The sequence below is a fragment of the Microtus oregoni genome, unplaced genomic scaffold (assembly GCF_018167655.1).
Source record: "Microtus oregoni isolate MIOR12 unplaced genomic scaffold, Mior012 000080F_ref0000499, whole genome shotgun sequence".
Classification (NCBI taxonomy): domain Eukaryota; kingdom Metazoa; phylum Chordata; class Mammalia; order Rodentia; family Cricetidae; genus Microtus; species Microtus oregoni.
In genome coordinates this window covers 255,795-275,827 of record NW_024544538.1, presented here as the reverse complement: position 1 = coordinate 275,827, position 20,033 = coordinate 255,795, and the positions used below count along the sequence as shown (strand labels likewise).

The window sequence follows — 20,033 nt, the reverse complement described above, 5'->3', positions numbered from 1 at the left end:
TGCTCCCACAGTCTCAACTCTCAGCGGGCTGAGGCAGCAGGATCCCTGTAAATGGAGGACATCTTGGGAAACAGAGATTCCCATCCTGATCAGAATAACATGGCAAACGTCTATCTAGGAAAGAAAAAGAAGGAAAGAAAGAAGAAAAAGAAAACAACTATAGAGAAAGGCCTCTGTGAAAGTAAGAATGAAGAAAGAAAGAAAGAAAGAAAGAAAGAAAGAAAGAAAGAAAGAAAGAAAGAAAGAAAGAAAGAAAGAAAGATGAAGAGAAAACGATGATAATGAAAACAAAACCAAGCAAATTGTCAAGAAGGAAATCTGTCCTTGTATGCTTGGAAATCAATGTAGCGATTTCTCAGAAAATTGAGACTCAATCTACCTCAAGATCCAGCGATACCACTCTTACGCATATACCCAAAGGATGCTCAATCACACCACAAGGACACTTGCTCAACTATGTTCATAGCAGCATTATTTGTAATAGCCAGAACCTGGGAACAACCTAGATACCCCTCACCTGAAGAATGAATAAAGAGAAATTTAGAAATTGGGTGTTATTTATCAAAGATTCAGGAACTGGCAGTGAGACAAAGGTTTCTACCCTCCAGATAGTTAGGAGAGGGAGGTTACAGTAGAGAAAACTCTTTGTTTCAGATTTCTTCTACTCTGAAAGTCAAAGTTTTGCAGAACTCGTAAGCCCAGAATTAGAGTTGAAGTAGAATTACTCTGTAAATGACGGCTCTGTCTTTCTATCTCCAACTTGCTGTTCCTCAGTTGAAATTCTTAAGCTATATTGATAAGTTAGGATTCACTTCATAGCCTCCGTAACATGTGAAGTGTGACTTGGTTTTTAAATCTGTGATTTACATATTTTCAGGAGCCCATTTATTACAGAAAGCAGTGAACAGCTGTGTCCTCCCTAGGGTTAATAGCTCCACTTAAAGCCCTTTAAAACACCAATTAAGAAAAGTAGAATTTAATTTCTGTTTCTTATTAAGTTCTTATTAGGAAGTTAGTTATAGTATACTCCTCAGAATGTATTATTAGACAGTACATCCAATATGTAATCAAGACTGTGTTTTCCAAAGTTCAGATTTCTTTTGCAAGTATATTAAAAAAAAACTCAAGGGGTTGGGAAGACAGCTTCATTAAAGTGCTTGCACTGCAGTGCTGGCAAACATGAGGACCCGAGTTCGATCCCCAGAACTGGGGTGAGGTGGGTGAGGTATGCACATACTTGTTATCATTGTGCTGGGGAGGTAGAGACAGGCAGACAGATTCTTGGGGCTTTGCTGGCCAGACTGCCTAGCCTACTAGATGAGCCTCATGTTCCAGTAAGAGACCATGTTTGGTTATTTGGATTTTTTTTTTTGTTGTTGTTGTTGTTTTTTTTCGAAACAGGCTGGCCTTGAACTCACAAAGATCTGCCTGCCTCTGCCTCCTGAGTGCTGGCATTAAAGGGGTGCGCCACAACACCCAGCAGAGAGACTTAAAATACAAGGTAGGGAACAGTGAGGTGGCTCAACAAGGTGAGATGCTTGTCACATAAGCCTGGTGATCTCAGTTCAGTCCTTGGAAGTCACATAAAAATGAAAGGAGAGACTACTCTACAAAGGATGTGTTTACACATATGCACTGTGGCACTTGCACCAAATAATAATAATAATAATAATAATAATAATAATATTTTTAAACTTAAAAACACAAAACAATTTGGGCAGTTGATGAAGACTGACACCCAAGGTTGACCTCTAGCCTTCCCATGCAAGCACACACACATGCACATGTACCTATAGTCAAATGTGAACCTTCACACTCATTCACATACATGTACCCATATACACCTAAAAGAAAGAAAGCAAAAACTTGACATCAAATCTTTTTCTAAGTTCTCTACGTTTAAGAAATTATAGTGAGGTGAAATCATCCGCAGATTATTTCTTGACTATTTTCAGCATAAGCTACTACAATGAGAAAAATTATCACACAAACTAGGAGGAGGTAGCTGTGGGCTAGCCACCATACATGTGGTAGTAATCACAGCACGGTGCTGGCAAAAGGCTACTCCAAAGGAGTAGTGCCCAGTTGTTCACACCTCTAATCCCAACACTCAAGAGGTCCGAGACAGAGAATCACCAATTCCAGGGCAGCCTCGGCAATGGGTGGGAACAACCACAAACCAAACCAAACTGCAAATAAGAGAAAGCACCCGTGCTCCAAAGAATCTGTAATGGTCGCTCCAAAGAATCTGTAATGGTGGCAATCGAGTTGTTGGGAAGAAGTACTAACAAAATGTGAGCTTTGGGGCATCACTTATAGCCACTTAGAACTGTGTTACAACTCCTTCGAGAAGCCCTATGGGAATTTCCAGGTGTATTGGTTGGTTCCATGTAGAGATGCACATTGGACATGGTCACTAAAGGTAGGTAGGGACTCACACTAATCTTGAAATGGAGAAAAATACTCCTAAATGGAAAGTGCATCTCCCAGAAAAAGAAAATTAAACCTCATCGAGGAGAATATGTGAAGACTAGAAGGTCGATAGATCATGTGCTTAGCTTTATTTTTGGGTAAAATGACAAAGAGAAGTTCAAGACAAAGCACTTGATAGGAAAGCTTCAGCTGCTTCTTTGTCTAATGAAGTGACACACAAAGGATATGCAGACTCTAACTGTCTCCTGAAATCCATGTTGAGATGAAGCTTGGGGAAATTATAGCAAAGGAACATAGAGTAAATGAACTCACAGTAGGCTTAGGTTTAGTTGGCAAATTTGATGGAGTGACTAGAACTAGGTAGTATCCTTTTAGGTTTTGAAGAAGCTCAAAGTAAAGTTTTGGACTAACAGGCCCCTCAAGTATACTTTAATAATGTTCTGTTTGAAAGGTTTGAAAATCTTCCTTTTCAACTTGGTCTCTTTAGCCATAGCAATAAGAATATAGAATGGTTATCTCATAGGACAATTTTTTTAATTTATTTATTTATTAAGGATTTCTGCCTCCTCCCCGCCACCGCCTCCCATTTCCCTCCCCCTCCCCCGATCAAGTCCCCCTCCCTCATCAGCCCAAAGACCAATCAGGGTTCCCTGACCTGTGGGAAGTCCAAGGACCACCCACCTCCATCCAGGTCTAGTAAGGTGAGCGTCTAAACTGCCTAGGCTCCCCCAAAGCCAGTGCGTGCAGTAGGATCAAAAACTCATTGCCATTGTTCTTGAGTTCTCAGTAGTCCTCATTGTCCACTATGTTCAGCAAGTCCGGTTTTATCCCAGGCTTTTTCAGACCCAGGTCAGCTGGCCTTGGTGAGTTCCCGATAGAACATCCCCATTGTCTCAGTGTGTGGGTGCACCCCTCGCGGTCCTGAGTTCCTTGCTCGTGCTCTCTCTCCTTCTGCTCCTGATTTGGACCTTGAGATTTCTGTCCGGTGCTCCAATGTGGGTCTCTGTCTCCTTTCATCGCCTGATGAAGGTTAATATTTAGGAGGATGCCTATATGTTTGTCTTTGGATTCACCTTCTTATTTAGCTTCTCTAGGATCGCGAATTATAAGCTCAATGTCCTTTATTTATGTCTAGAAACCAAATATGAGTGAGTACATCATGGGACAAATTTTGCATCTTTTTAGGCAAAGCTATCTCTGTATTAAGAAAGGTCAGTACATTTATGCATTTAGGTTTTGCTAATGGACATATTTATGCTTAGTTCTAGATTGTATTTTGTTTAAGTCTAGCTCCCTTCTGTAAGATGACTTGAAAAATTATTTTATATTTTTCTTTAAAATTATTGTAATTATATACATGATGTGATAATTCAATCCACAAAGAACAGTGTGTAAGAATCACCTGGGGCAGTTAATATTGATACCTCCTTAAACATAAAAAATCAAAGATACATAACAGTAGTACATATTTATGTGGTATGGTACGGTATTTCATGTGTATACTTTATGTGCAGAGCATATCAAGTGAATGACATTCCTATCTATTTATCATTACCTTGTGTTTGAGTTCTTATTCATAGAATGTATGAGCTTACTGTGAGCTATACTCCCTGCACACACATTCTGAATACTGGAACTTATAAACTCCTCTCTGCTGTGTTTGGTTACCTGTCCTCCAACCTCCCCCCATGCTCTCCTCCCACACTCCCGAACCTTAAGTAATCATTATTACATATTCCAATTGCCTTCTCAAAGCATACTTACGTAAAAGTGTGTGGAGAATCGGTCTTTTTGCAACTGTCTCACTTTACGTAACACCTTCTACCTCCTTCCATTTTCCTATAAAGGATACTATACTAACCTTTTGATAGCTGAATAGTATTTTATTTGTGTGCATGTGTCTATACGTCACATTTTTCATATCTAGTCATCTCTTGATGGTCCCTAGAATAATTTCCTATCTTAGTTATTGTGAGTACTGCCTAACTATTGTGAAAAAGCATGAGGGTGCACATGTCTCTGAGACAGTTACTTCTTTTCCTCAAAAGACAAACTCTAATGTGTGATACCTGGATCAAATGGTAGGTCTCTTTTTGATTTTCTGTCCCTACTATTCTCTATAGTGGTTATACTCATTCACTTTCCTGTTAACTGTATATAACAATTCCTTCTTCTCTACCACCTTAGCAACATTTGATATATATTGGGGGGATAAAAAAATGAAAACTTCCATAAAGTAGTCTATATTTAATCTGATTCATCTTTCTCGATTTAGAAAGTTTGATTCATGCAGCCGGAGAGATGGCGTAGTGGTTACGAGCACTGGCTCTTCTTGCTGAGGACCCGGGTTCAATTCACAGCACCCACATGACAGCTCACAACTGTCATTAACTCCAGTTGTGGGGAATCAAATCCTCTGTTCAGTTCTCCATAGGTACCAGGCACACGTGTGCTACACTTACATACCTGCAGGCGAATAAAAATAAACACACGTAAAATAAAAATAAACCGAAAAGAAAAATTGATTCAAAGCTTTTGTGTTTCCTCTCTGCTTTCTTCCCCTTAGAATAATATAGCGGATCCAGAAGAACTGTTCACAAAATTAGAGCGCATTGGAAAAGGCTCCTTTGGAGAAGTTTTCAAAGGAATCGACAACCGTACCCAGCAAGTGGTTGCAATTAAAATCATTGACCTTGAGGAAGCCGAAGATGAAATAGAAGACATTCAACAAGAAATAACTGTTCTGAGTCAGTGCGACAGCTCATATGTAACGAAATACTATGGGTCCTATTTAAAGGTAATGTGCTCATTATATATTATATTATATTATATTATATTATATTATATTATATTATATTATATTATTTCATAATGTGTTCATGCTATATTATTTCATAAGGTGTTTTCATTATATATTTTTTGCTTTCTTTTCATTTTAATTTTAAGAGGCAGTATCTTTTTTACCCTTTTTTTTGTGAGACAGGGTCTCGCTGTGTAGTCTGACTCTCCAGGAACTCACCATGTAGACAGAACAGGCCGGCCTTGATCTCATAGAAATCTGCCTGCTAGTATTAAAGGTGTGCACCGCCACACCCAACTCAGAAGGCAGGGACTTAAATTAGGATTTGGTAATCTTTACCGTCTAGGCAGAATTAGCTCCATTTGTGGTGTCAACTGAACCATTGTTAGAGTTAACAGCCGCTTCTTAAAAAGTACTCCAGAGCGCAGCTGCTCTCTTCCATTCCTGAACTTTTGGTATAGGGGAAGAGGAAAAAGGTCTCTGGTCTTTAGGCCACATTGCCACATAAAAGCTGTACCCCTGGCTTTCCACATGTAATAGTCTAATCTTTCTCAGAGTGGAGGGAGCATATAGATAGTATTGAGTTATGGTTGTTACTTATGCATTCCTTTCACCAGGTTGTGAACTCATTGACGTTTAGCTGAACATGTCCCCGTTTTTATATCCTTTAGTCCAGCTTATGATGCATACTAAGCACATAGTATAGTTTACCTGAACCATCCCCAGGTTCTTTATTTCTTCCTCCACAACACTAAGATCCATGTGATCAAATCCTTCATTCACATAAGATGGTGCAATATTTGCAGAGACACTTCCCATCCCACCTAGAATAATGTGTTCTACCCCAAAGCCATAGATGTCAAGTGCGTTCATTAATCCAGTGACTCACAGATGCATTCTTTAATAAATAAATTCTTTTCTTATTGTCAAAAACTAAAAAGAAATAAAATAAGCAAGAGATAAATAAACAAGAAAGAAAAGAAACTACATCCAGCCCAGTATGAGCCAGATTGCTATGGCGGCAGTATAAAATCTTTGAGTTGTGGGTGGCTACGTTGCCATGGTATAATGGATTCACTGCATGGCTTTACTGCCACAGCGGCATAACTTTGCGTTAGAGACAGGAGTGCTTGTCTGGAGCACAGGCACGTGCAGAAAGATTTCCGGTTTGGTATGGTGGTGCCTGGGTTGTCGGAGATATGGTGAAGACAATGTAGCCATTGAGACATCTAGCCTCCAGAGTGCTTGCTTTCCCTTGTGGCCACCAGGCGAGTTAGTGTGTGCAGCCCAGGTGCACACAGAGAAATTTTAGTTTCACCTGAGTGTGAACTAGGGGTCTGAGGCAGTGACCCCACCTGGCAGTGACATGTGGTTCGATCTAGAACAGCTACAGAACCCAGGTCTGGACTGTGGACCCTCATAGAGCAGCCATTAATCCAAGGCTGAGGAACTGGCATGGTTTGGGAGAACGGAGGGTCCTTTTCCCAGTGTCTCAACAGCTTTTTTGCTTCATGAGCAAGGTTGGGTTACTGTGCCTGCCCTCCCTGGAGCTCCCTAGGAAGACTAGCTGCTGATCACTTCAGCAGTTACGATGTCAGTTTCTTCTGGAATAGTTCATTTGGGGCCGCGGTGGTTCCTACTGCATGGCGATATTGATAGCCTTCCTCTTTCTTTTTCATTCATGGTCATCTCTCAGCTGCACAGGTATGCCAGTGACCCTTTCTGGGGAGAGATCCTGCTGCCTTTGTGTCTCCTGTGCTGCTACAGTTAGGGCTAGTGAGTTATTTTAGTTTGTGGGTATGTTCTCTCTCATCTTCTCTCCTTCCATCCCACCGTGTGCACCCATTATGTGTGCGTGCATGCGTGCATGTGTTTGTGCATGTGTTTGTGTGTGTGTGTGTGTGTGTGTGAGAGAGAGAGAGAGAGAGAGAGAACGAAAGAGAGAGAGAGAGAACGAAAGAGAGAGAGAGAGCACGAAAGAGAGAGAGGTGAAGACTGGTGTCTTCTATGCCTCCATCTTGGTGACCTAAGTGTCATTGCTTCCTTGATCTTTATGTATTTATATTAGCTTATATTGATATGAATCATCAATTTTACTGACTTTGAAAAACTTATTTTACTAACATATTGCATACATTAGATTGAATAGGGAGTGAATTTGCTCTAGAGTCATTCAACAGCTAGACACTGTGTCATACGGGGTACCAGGTGCTGGAGATGTAAAATGAATAGCGTACTCCTGTAGCCAGAGAGCACTCAGTCCAGCATTACATAAAAAGTACAAATTTTATGATAAAAGTATATGGATACTTATCATACCATATAATACTGAGTGTCTACATATAGCAGATTACAGATGAAATGGGCAGGAGTGTAGCTCATTGACTGGGAGTTTGCCTAGCATGCTTGTCTTACTGGGTTCCATTCACAGGACTGCAAAAATTAAAATCAAACAAAAGCTACATATTAATAAGTGCAAATAAGCAAGTGCTTACTTGTGTATTTTTCATCAAGAATAACTTGAAGAAGGTGCCTCAAGGAAGAGGTGATGAGAACGGAAAATTCCATCTAATTTCAGCATTTACTCCTACGAGTTAGCTGTCATCATATTTTACTACATACGAAAACTTCTGTTTTTTGTAGCATAGTATTTGCTTTCATATTCATCCCTAAAATATCTAACTTAGAAGTTCATCTAGTTGTATGGAATGCTTTGGAGTGATTGTTCCATCTCAGTGCCTGTGCGTTCTCCCCCTAATTCCTACAGTGGGCTTTGTTGTAGGCAGCTCTGGGAATTTTCTGGTCATATGTATTATTGCTCATTCTGGATTGAGTACTGGTAATTCCAGACTCTCTCTAGAGCAAACCTGAACCCTTGTTATTTTTAGGCACCTAGATCAGATAAGCTATTTTCGGTGGCTGGCTTAAAATATTCAATAGACTCTATTTAAAATATTTTTTAATACTTTGTTCTAACTCAGCAGTAGCATGGCGGTGAAGATTTCAGTAGTTACTAGGAGCCTTTGTTTACTCATGCTTCTTCCACAGACGAATGTGCTGCAGTTGCGTGGGTTTCTATTTGTAAGAGATTACATTTCAAAAATACTACCTTCAAACCTAGCCTAGTAGGAGCTACATACTAGTCTTCTAGTAATTACTCCAGCTGTTAATAAGTACAAACTAATGCTTTGTTTGGTCCCACATAGTGACTGTGGAATTCTTTAGAGCATTCCTTGGTAGAACACTAATATCCAAAATATCTGTTAATGTATAAAACTGAAATATTTTCATCTCCTTTACTAATCATTAGTGGAAGTCCTGGAAAAGGGTATTTGAGGAACCTTTTTCTTTCATGATAAACTCTATAAATACAGTTATGGGTAAATGGCTATACATACAAAATGTAGGACTCTTATCTGATTTTGAGTCACTTCCTCTTTGAGTCGTGTGTGTGTGTGTGTGTGTGTGTGTGTGTGTGTGTGTGTGTGCGCACATGGTTGATGTTTATTAGCACTAAGCTAAATCCTAGGCCTAAAAGTATAATCCACGCTGGCCCCGAACGCATGGTCCTCCTGAGCTTACCCTGTGTAGCTTTTGGATTACTATTGTTCACTTCCATGGTGGGCTAACTATTTTACTGAAATTAACCAACTCATTATTTTCCATTGATATTGTCATATTGTGATTGCATAGGCATGCATTTTTTTTTTTATAAACTAAAACCACATCAAATCTAACAGCGTTCTGTTTAAAGCAGTCAGCGTAACTTGAGACCACATCCTGTTAGTATCATGAGGGAATGGCTTTGTCAATTGATTTGGATACGTATTGGGGGGGGCTGTCCATGCATTTTAGATGGCAGTGGAGTTTGTGAGTCGGCTTAGTTGAGCAACATAGGATCTGGGATTTACACTGGCTACCATACATAACCAAGACTTTACTGTAAGCTGGGGTAAAAAGTGACTTTACTGTAAGCTAGGATAAAAAGTGACTGCATTTGAGAGAAAATTATATGTTCTCTCAAACTGTGTGCAGTTGTAGCGATTTCCTTCAGACATGCAAAAATGTACTAGGTATTCATTTTGACTGAGCTCACTGTAGATTCCAGCTTTAAAAACAAGAGTAAAACAACCAGACAAACACATCAGTGTGACCACAGTGTTTTCCTTTCGTTTTCGTTCACTGCAGTTTCTTGACAGAGTGCTAGGAGTACACGGGCTTTCCTTTTGGTCTCCTAATAGTGCTAGAATCTTTTAGAATCTTTAAATATTTTGTTAGTTCAATGTCATTTTTAAATGAAACTCATTCAGGCATTGAACGAAATTTGGGCCATGCCTTTATTTGCAGCTGAAAGTGCCTTTAGATTTCTGTTTATGTTAAGGGAATGTGGTCCCTCCCATAGGTCCGTATAGACTACAACCAGCATCTGTTTAAAAACTTGAGTGAATGAAATGAAATGTTCCAGAGCAAAATCTATAGTTGTATGGTCTTCGTGCTATTTTTTCATCAAACTTTGTGGTTTTATCTAGAGTATATTTAATGCCTCTGGAATAGTTTTTTTATTTGAAAATGTGTTTGGTGTTTTCTTATAAAGCTTGAAGTCCATTTCTTTCTCCTTTGTAAAATGCCCTTTTCTCAAAATGAAATGATTTTAGGCTTAACATAACCCATCTCTAAGAAGCCCCATCTTTCAACAGACGTGCATTTATTGAATGCTACTATGTGCCTTCATCTCATTTTGCATAATTTGTCCAGTCAATCTCATCCACTTTATTCTGTCAGCTTCAACATTCAGCCTCCCTCCTCAGCTCCACGTGTGTGTTTCAAGTTTGTTTCCTCTTCCCTGCTTAAACTAGAGTGTATAGAGGGCAGTAACACTAACACTGGGGAGCAGCATTTGAGCTCCTGGAGGTATGACTTTGTGAAGCATGGGCTATGGACAAAGGATTCACAGCTGGAGCAGAACCCTGTGGAGGGCATAAAGTTTCTGGCCCCATTCTTCATAAAGCTATCTCTACTCTCCCATTTAATTAATTCTATAAACTCGTTCATGCTACATTTTAAAATGATGGCAATGAATAATGTAACTTTACTATTTTAGCCATTTTCTGTGTTCATTTTAATAATGTTTTTATTTTTTATATTTCTCCTGTTCCCATAACTCCTCCCCCACCTCCTTATCCCTAACCAACTTCATGTTCTTTCTCATAAAAATAAAAACAAAACATGGAGTCCAATTTGTGCTGGCAAACTATTTCTGCCATGGACTCTGCCCTGGAGGGTAGTTGATATGCTCAGTATCCATTTTTAAGTGTGTCATTTTCGTGCTGTTGTTCAACCATCACCACTATTCATTTCTAGGATGTGTTTACCAATTGAAATTCTGTACCAAGATATAATAACTCCCTGTAGCTAGCTTCCTTGGCATCCACCATCCTAGGGCCTACTTCTCTGCTCTTGACTGCTCTAGGTACCTTATACAATGGAACCACACAATCCTGACCCTTTTGTGACTGGCTAATTACAACTCTACATTCTAGTTTATGTCGTTAGTGTTACAGGCTATTGGAGTAGGCCACCCACTTGTGTTGACTTGTATACAGTATAAATAATCCTCGTGTGTGTGTGTGTGTGTGTGTGTGTGTGTGTGTGTGTGTGTGTATGCCATGGTGTGCATGTGCAGGTCAGAGGACTTGTGAGAGTCAGTTTTCTTCTTCTGCCATGTAGATTTCGGAGATCAAACTGAGGTCTTTGGACTTGCAAGCAAGTGTCTTTACCACCCTCTGAGCCATTTTGTTGGTCTTGGAGTCGTTTCTTTTCGTGTGTTCTAAATTTGGGCACAGTTTCCTATAACTTAAATTTTCTCCTTCAAACCATCATTCAAATGCATGGCTTCTTTTATAAGGGAAGTGGAGGTTTCCCTACAGAGATTTCCTGCCCTTAACAGTGATGGGTTTATGGTTATGGATTATAGTCACTTGGCACTTTTGGAATTGTAGACCAATATATCGACACCATTTCAATCTAGCACATTTATTTGCATTCTGCAATACTAACTTCTGTTATCAGAAATCAAATGCAGAAGCTGTCCTACCCCCAAATAATAATATTTAGGTTGTCTTGGTTTCTGTTATTTGTAGTCCTTTTTTGTTTGTTTGTTTTTATTTTTGTTTTTGGACCCTTTGCGCATAGATGTAGACTGCAGATTCCCTGTGGGACAAGCTTCCTTTCTTTTCTTTTCTTTTTTTTTTTTTTATGGTGCTCCTTCAGGCCTTGCCCTGGCTCATGCCTTCTTAGCAGGAATTCAGATGTCCCCAAAATCCTCCTGTAAATCTTACCTCTAGAAATGGAGAGATCTAAGGAAGGTAGCTGCAAAAACCTATCAAGTCCCCTGATTGTCTCAAAGTTCCAGTGAACCACCTTGCTTACTGGTAGGAAGCCTTATTTTCAGATGTAGAAGTTCCTTAGATGGGACTTGAGAAATCTCAGCCATATAGCCTGCTCTGTAAGGTCACTGCTTAAAAGCTTTCTACGCATCCATTTTGGTGACAGTTGGAAAGCTTCCATTTAGAACTGGTACACACAAAATGCCATGTGTTGTTTTTTTAACTTGAAAAACAGGTTCTTTCGTTCATGCAGAACAGCAAAATAGAAACATATTTTATAGGGACTTTCTTTTAAATGTCAGGCACACAAGAAGCACTCTGAGTTCATGTGGTAGAGAGAGTATAGTTACTTATTAGGAACAAGTTTGTGGCAAATGAACAAATCTTAATTTATCTGTTGGAGAAGGGCCGCTTGTTGGTTCCCGGCGCTAGCTTAGACCAGAAATAATCACATAGAAACTGTATTAATTAAATCACTGCTTGGCTGATTAGCTCTAGCTTCTTATTGGCTAACTCTTATATTAATTTAACCCATTTCTATTAATCTGTATATCGTCATGTGGCTGTGGCACATCTGTCTCCCGCAGCTCCATGGCTTCTCTCTAACCCTGCCTTCCTCCTCCCATGCTGTAGGCCAAGCCAGTTCCTTTACTCATTAACCAATAAAAACAACACATAGACAAAAGGACCTCCCATATCATTTATCAGTAATTATAAGAATTTTTTCTTCCTCATGAAAACGCGTAAAAATGCATCACATTCGCCGTTTTCGCTGTCTCAATGTCCAATTGCTCTACATAAAAGCAAGTTGCATGAACCACTCCTAGATCTCGGCTTCGTCCCCTACTATTGTGGGCGCTCTTATCTTCTTTTCTAATGTAGACATAGGGCTCCTGGTTCTTTGCTTCCTCGGTTCAAGTTGGACTGCTATGACAGAACAGATGGATGTCAAGATTACTGGAGGGGCGTGAAGAGGATAGGGAACGCTTTCTTTTACATATCCCACATAGAAACAGAATCAAGAAAAGGATTAAAAGGGTTAGAGAGGTGGTTTGCAGGTAAAATGCTTGACATGCAAGCAACAGGACCAGAGTTCAAATCCCCACAACCCATGTACAAGTTCTGTGAGTGCATTTGGCCTATAAGAAGCACAGAGAGGCTGGGCGGTGGTGGCACACGCCTTTAATCCCAGCACTCGGGAGGCAGAGGCAGGCGGATCTCTGTGAGTTCGAGACCAGCCTGGTCTACAAGAGCTAGTTCCAGGACAGGCTCCAAAACCACAGAGAAACCCTGTCTCGAAAAACCAAAAAAAAAAAAAAAAAGAAGCACAGAGAATCCCTAGAGCAAGCTGGCTAACCAGACTAGCCAAGATGGTATGTTCAAAGTTCAGTGGAAAGAAACTAAAAAACCTGCCTCTGTATATAAGGTAGAAAGCAATGCTGGAAGCCATTCAACTTCAGACCTCTATACACAGTCACACACATGAAAACGGGAATATACATATGCATATCATACATATACATATGGAAGAGAAAAGACATCCTTTGTGTCCTATATTTGATATATGTGAACATTCTCTCCCTAATTCTTAACTCTAAGCTACATCCCGGTTTTCCTACTACAGAGTTCACCCAACTCTTGATTCTTTAACCTTCTCTCATGAGTGTTTGTATCTCTGGAGTCCGTTCCCTGCCGTAATAAAGCTCCAGGCTCATGGGACTGTTCGAAATTTTAAATGAAACTTCTGAACACGACTGAGGGATTTTAAGAGGATGAGGGCTAGTAGCAGTGGCTTGAGCCCTTTCAGCTCACAACTGGGCCTTTAAGTGACAAAAATAGTACTTGTGTCATAAGTTGAAGACAGCAATGACTGTATTTTCCCCTAGAAAAAAAATTGTTGATGTATAAAACTGTAGGCCATATCTCTACCGCACTTCATGCTTGCCTCTGTGGATGCACTTACATTGAAGTTGTCTTTGGAAAGCATCTATTCGCTGCCTGCCTTCCCCTGGAACCTAGGCATTATTTTAATGAAGAAACACAGGTTTCAAAAACTTAAATATTTTACTTGGAAATGGGCTCACAGAACACAAATCATTCACGGTGTGACCTGCCATCAGCCTTGTTAAACCTGCCTTTCCACCTCGAGTCGGTTCTGTGGTCTCACAAAGTTTCAGCAAATACCATTCATGAAGTACTAGAGAGAAAGGAGTGTTTCAAGCTATGTCTGAAAGAAAGAGGAAGTTGATGATTTATTTTTAAAAGGTTTTATTAGGAGAGGGAGGTGTTTGGTGCCTCATAGGGTCTAGGCAAGCACTCTGCTATTGAGCTGTGTTCCTAGTCATCTAGTGTTGATCCAATAGAGCTGGATGGTGTGCATGCGTGTGTGCGTGTGTGCATTTTATAGTGCATTTCTTTATAGCTCCCCTATAAAATGTTTTCTTTTTTTGTTCAGCTCACAGTGAAGTCCTTGGTTTGGAATTTAACTATCATATTAAACTATATACTCCCCCCCCCTTTTTGGAGGGGGATAGTTGTTTTTTTTCTGGATTCCATGTGTGTGCAAAAATATCTATTAATCATGGCTGGAAAAGGCTCTAAAATGTCTTAAAACAAATGGAACAATGTAAAATGTCGCGTGTCTTCGAACTCTAAAATTACACAGAAAGCATTCAAAATTGTCCACTTGCTCCTTAGTTTTTGATGTCATTATACTTTTCTTTCAGTATTACTTCAAATAATGACTTCAAGTGATTGTTAATTTTGTGGATTTTATAAGAGTTAGTAATAGTTAAAGTGACACGTGTTAGTTGTATATGGTTAGCTGTATTGTTTAAGTAGTTTTGCAGGAAGTACAGGATTAGAATCTGACTCTAATTTTCTATGAAAAACAATGTATGGTCTGGATCCCAAAGAACCATCTTAAAGCCTGTATTTATAACCAGTAGACTGGTTACTATGTAAGTTTTAATTTTTTTCTAATGGGTGATTTGGGGCCAGGCATGTAATCATTAAATTGTTTTATGTCTTTACAGGGCTCAAAACTATGGATAATAATGGAATACCTAGGTGGAGGTTCAGCTTTGGATCTTGTGAGTATTTAAAAACAGTTATATACACATACATAAACTTATTTAACTCTTTGAAATTATGTAAGCAGTAGCTTTGGGGCAAGCTAAGTTATTCAGGTAAGACGTTCAAATTAAACTCTTTTGGGATGGGCTTTTAATCTTGTTTGCACAAACTGCATTGTAGATTTCTTCATGCTGCTGAGAGTCTTAAGGTATGTAATCAATGCAAATATCCCAGTAAGATAAAGTCCTGACGTTTACAGTGATTGTTTGCCAATTGCTGTCAGTTTGACATTTTCATGCATGCCTTAATACTGAGTATACTTAGACTTAAAAATACATTATGGGGGGATGGAAAAATGGCTCACTGTTTAAAAACACTGGCTGCTCTCTTCCAGAGAACCCAGATTTGATGCCTAACACCCACATGGCAGCTCACAACTGTTTGTAATTCCACTTCCAGAGGATCTGATGTCTTTTTTCTGGCCTTCTCAGGCTCCAAACACATACGTGGCACAGGGACCTACATGTATACACACAAAATAATACAGAAAAACTTTAAAATACTTCATTGAGATAACTGTCACTAACAGTGATTATGAATCAAAGGTCTGAGTCTTTGAAAACTGATGTGTTACTACCCTGCCTCCCCGCCCCAACATGATGGTATTAGGAAAGGTAATGAAGGCATGAGAGGCACGAGAGTGGAGCCTTCAGGGATGACAATGGTGTTCTTGTCAAAGTGGCCCTGGAGGACTTTCTAGCTCTTCTTTTATTATATGAGGATACAATGAGAAGGACTATCTGGAAACCAGGAAAGGTGGTCTCAGGAAATACCCGTCTACTTAGACTCCCCAGAACTGAGAAATCGGCATTTACTATTTAATCCACCTTGTCTGGGATGTTTTGTCACAGCAGCCTGAGGTGTAGGAACGTGTTACTGTCATTTTTTTTGTTTAAATTTTGTAAATTGTCTTTTATTTGTGTTTCTTATGAGGGTGGAGAAGGGGTATACATAGTCCATGCTACACCTAAGAAAGTCAGAGGACAAGTTATCCAAGTCTCTTTTCTCCTCCTACCATGTGGATTCTGGGAAGCAAATTTAGGTCATCAAGTTTGATGGCAAGAGCTTTTACTCGCTGAGCCTTCTGCTGGTCCCTTTCTGAGGCAAATATTACGGTGCTAAAATCTGGTGCTGCATAGGAAAAGTTCCACCCAACGAAGACATATTCACATGGAAAACGCCTCTGAGAAAAACTGATCGTTTTTCCTGCGTTGCTGTGGTGGTATCAAAGTTGATCCCTCCCTAGAAAAATTATGAATGTGCATTTATACTTAAAGTTCAATACAAGTTATAATAGTCAACTTGTTATAGATTGACCTTTGGGTGACCATATAGCTGTTTGAGGTTCTTCAGCTAGCTCTAGTCATTTGAAAGTCTAGCTCTAGACTTTGAAGCTTTGGACTTGAAAATTCTACAGCACACAGAACAGTGCTTCTAAGTTCTCTTGCAGCTTTAATAGTATGTGATATGATGTATTTGGGGGTTTGTTTTATTTTTGAGGCCCAGGATGACCTGGAACTCATAATCTTCCTACCTCAGCCTCCTGAGTGTTCTATTCTTGTTTTGAGGCAGAATCTTCAAACCCTCTCATATATCCCTTCTTGCTCTCTTTCAGATTCATGACCTCTTTTTTCATTAATTTTGTTACATGCATATATGTACATGTATATACATGTATATCCCTTAAATATAATTTCCAACTTCTACCATCTTCCATTCCTTTCTTCAATATTTAAAATTTTTAGCTGTAGAATTCTTTTACACCCTAAGTTAGATATATAAATTTCAAAGTATTGTATGTCTTTGAAAAAAATTGTGAATGAGATTACTTCTCTAGTTTCTCTCTCAGCATGTTTGCTATTGGTATATAGAAAGGATGTTTATTTTTGTGTGTTAAATTTGTGGCCTGCCACAAAAGTGGTGGGGCTGGAGAGATGCCTAGGTGATTAGGAACACTGGTTGCTCTTCTAGAGGACCTAGGTTTGATTCTTAGCACCCATACGGCAGCTCACAAATGTCCCCAGTTCCATGCGATCCAACACCCTTACACAAACATACATGTAGGCAAAACACTAATACACATTAGATATAAAACATAAAAGGCTTTAGCCCTGACTGCAAATGACTTCAAATTTCTGGGAATTTGGTGACTAGGAAAGTGTCTGAGAGATTTTCCTTGGTGGGGTAGGTGGTCCATACTTAAACTATTCCAAAGAAATGGCAATTAAGCCAAGAAAGCCAGCCTACAAACCACAATCCCAGAGAATTTAGACAACAATGAGGACACTGAGAGAGAGACTTACATAGATCTAATCTACATGGGAAGTAGAAAAAGACAAGATCTCCTGAGTAAATTGGGAGCATGGGGACCTTGGCGGAGGGTTGAAGGGGAGAGGGGAGAGGCAGGGAGGGGAGCAGAGAAAAATGTAGAGATCAATAAAAATCAATAATAATAATAGAGAAATGACAGTCTCAATGGAGAGCCTCACCTAGAAATTCATGGCTAATTCCTCCTTGACTTTTCTCTTTTATCTCGAGTTCAGTCTTTATGTCTCTATTTTTTCCAGTGAGGCAATTTCTTTTAGAAAAATCTTTATGCCTGTGAGTTTAAACTGTGTTCTCTTCTCGAATTGAAATGAGCTTATTTCTATAGCACAGGCTCTCCCAGTTGCTCTGGTCTACCTCCTCCATTCCTTCAACATGGATAGCCCTTTATGGAGTCACCACTTACTAAGTCACTAATAGCAATGTACCCATTGGCTGCTGCCATAATCCTAGCTAGCAACCCTAATCTGTATCCGCTGCCAGTAGTTTGTCCAGTTTAATGTAATGTCTAAGTCAAACAAACATATTTCCTTTACCTCTTTTTGCCGCCCACTTCATCATAAGAAGACAATTGGCAATTCATATAAACTTAATAAGTTAAAATGTCAGCACTCCATTGGTTAAAAGTCTAGTCACCTAATCCCAGCTCTACTAAATGGCTCATGGCTACTGAGCATGCCAGTCACTCTGTGACTTAATTTCCTCACATGTTAAATCAAATGAGGAAAATGGGTTAGAAATGTCTAGTTCTGCTTTTCTAGCTAAAAATAAAATTGACACTGCTGTGGTTTAATTATACAGCCCAGAAGATACTGAGAAAACCTGTTGCTCCTTTTCAATGTATAGTCATCGACAGATGAGTGCAATTGATTTTGATTAAGAATTTGTTGTAGAGTAGTAAGAGAAACAAGATGGCTCTGAGCAGCGTGTTTCTCAACTCAAACTGGCACCCACCTAACTGGCTAACACGAGACTATCAATTCTAGTTTATAGTCAGGATTATACACTGTACTCCTCAAGAGTCTTATTCCAAGAAAATCATTCGTTGCAGTTGAACAGACTTTGACCATTTTAGATGCGATGTTATGAAATTTATTGTTTACTGATTCTTTCTAAAACAGTTAAGTTGTCTTGCACAAAGACATCTGATGGGTAAATAGGATAAAACATGGGCACTGTAGAAAGAAGCCTGGAACCACGTACTAGTTATAAAAGAAGGCCTACTGTGGTAGGCAGCCTCACGGACTGGCAGGAAGTGAAAGGAATGTAGGGAAAACCCATAAACCCACAAGTGCAGGGTCTTTAAAGAGCAATTGTCTCTCTTCTGCATATCCTTATGTTCAAAACCCAGGCAGGTTATACAAGGCAGGTATGTTGCCCTGAGCAGAGGCTTAGAACATTGCAGAGAAGTTTCAGTTAAGCATTCCAAGACCTTGGCATTTTATTTCCCAACGTTGTATTTGAAATTTTAAAGAAGCAAAACAATCACTTCCTCTTATATTGCATCTTTGCCACATTCCTTCTGTTCCCCGCATGCTTTGTCCTCTTTTTCTCACAACTGCCAGCACACCGTAGGAAACATGCGTACTACAAGTTTTGAGGCCGTTTTGGGTATGGTAATGGTCCAGAAAAATCCACCCACACCCACCATCCCATTTTCACCCCCTCCCCCTCTTGCCACCACCACAAAATAGTCCCTCCCGTCCCTTTTCAGCTTCCAGTTGAAGTTTTACTTTGAATTTTCAACTAATCCTAAAATGCATCATATGTTAATGGACTTTCAAGACCCTTTTTGTTGTTCGTACTGACCTGTTTTAAAAGTTCTGTATTAGGAAGTGGATTGAGCTATCTATCCCACACTTAGAAACCCTTCAATATGATAGTGGGTGCCCTGAAATTGCCCTTGCCCAATTTCTTAAGTAATCAAGAGTATGTCTCTGGCCCTACCAATGCTTTATATCATGTACTAAATACTAGTCTTTGCTCATATGATGTATGTCCTCTGGTTAGTTGGTAGTTCCACGGAATTTCTTTGCCAGCCATCAATAAAATAATGTCTCATTTTTCACTTTTAGAATCACGTTAATCACTAACCTTTAAATTAAAAAGAAATTGAGGTGGAAGTTGATAGATTTGAAAGTTAATAGATAATGTTACCTAGGAACAGGATCTATTGAATTACAGGCATCTCTGGGGGATACAGTAAGACCACTCTTAGTAGCGGATGGTGAAACCAAAGTACAAGGTCTATTTTAAGCTGCTAAATTTTGACATAAAAGTGCCCTTTATTCGGTATAAATATGGCATTCATGGAAAGATGAAATACACAAGGTGCCAAAGAGCTGTGAATCCCTCCCAGTGAGGCAGAATAGGCACCTCCCCCCTCTTTCCAGCAAACAGAGCTCTGCCTCCCTGTGCTTCCAGCTTCCCACCCTTCCTGGAATAATACTGTTTGTGCTTTATGAGGTACCAGAATTTTAAAATGACCATTTATTTTAAAGGGATTTTTTTGGGTGTTCCATTACAAGTTCTCCTGAAACCTAATGATTGCTTTCCTTGTCTTCCAGTTGGAATGACTGGCTTTGGTACAGGGATGGGGAAAGAAAGGGAAGTGTGTTACATTTATTTGAAAAATATTATTCCTCCATGTTCTGAATTTTTTACAATGAGAGTCTGAATGGTTGAGTTATTATATTTCTGGCTGAATTTAGATTACGGGTGTCTGATTGAAAAACCAGTTCAGTGTTAATATGGAGTGACTGTTTAAAAGCAAGTGCATTCTGTCTTTATCTAGTCATTGTACATGGTATAATGTGACCTAAGGACACTGCCATGCACACACATGTATTATACTCTAACTGTATTCCCTTCATGCCCCTAAACCCCTGCTTCTTAGTCTTCGTGCTAGTCCATTGTTCCCTTGGAGAGCTTTACTCCCTAAGTAACAGATTCAT

The 20,033-nt window shown here is 39.5% G+C and overlaps 1 protein-coding gene across 1 annotated transcript in view; it reads left to right on the top strand.

The window, feature by feature from the left end:
* The window catches only part of Stk26 (serine/threonine kinase 26), a 55,321-nt gene that overhangs the window by 26,473 nt on the left and 8,815 nt on the right, over positions 1 to 20,033 (top strand). The window contains exons 3-4 of the mRNA XM_041642880.1: positions 5,000 to 5,230; positions 14,655 to 14,711. Of these exons, the coding sequence (XP_041498814.1) occupies positions 5,000 to 5,230; positions 14,655 to 14,711 (288 nt within the window). The remainder of the gene's footprint in view (positions 1 to 4,999; positions 5,231 to 14,654; positions 14,712 to 20,033) is intronic.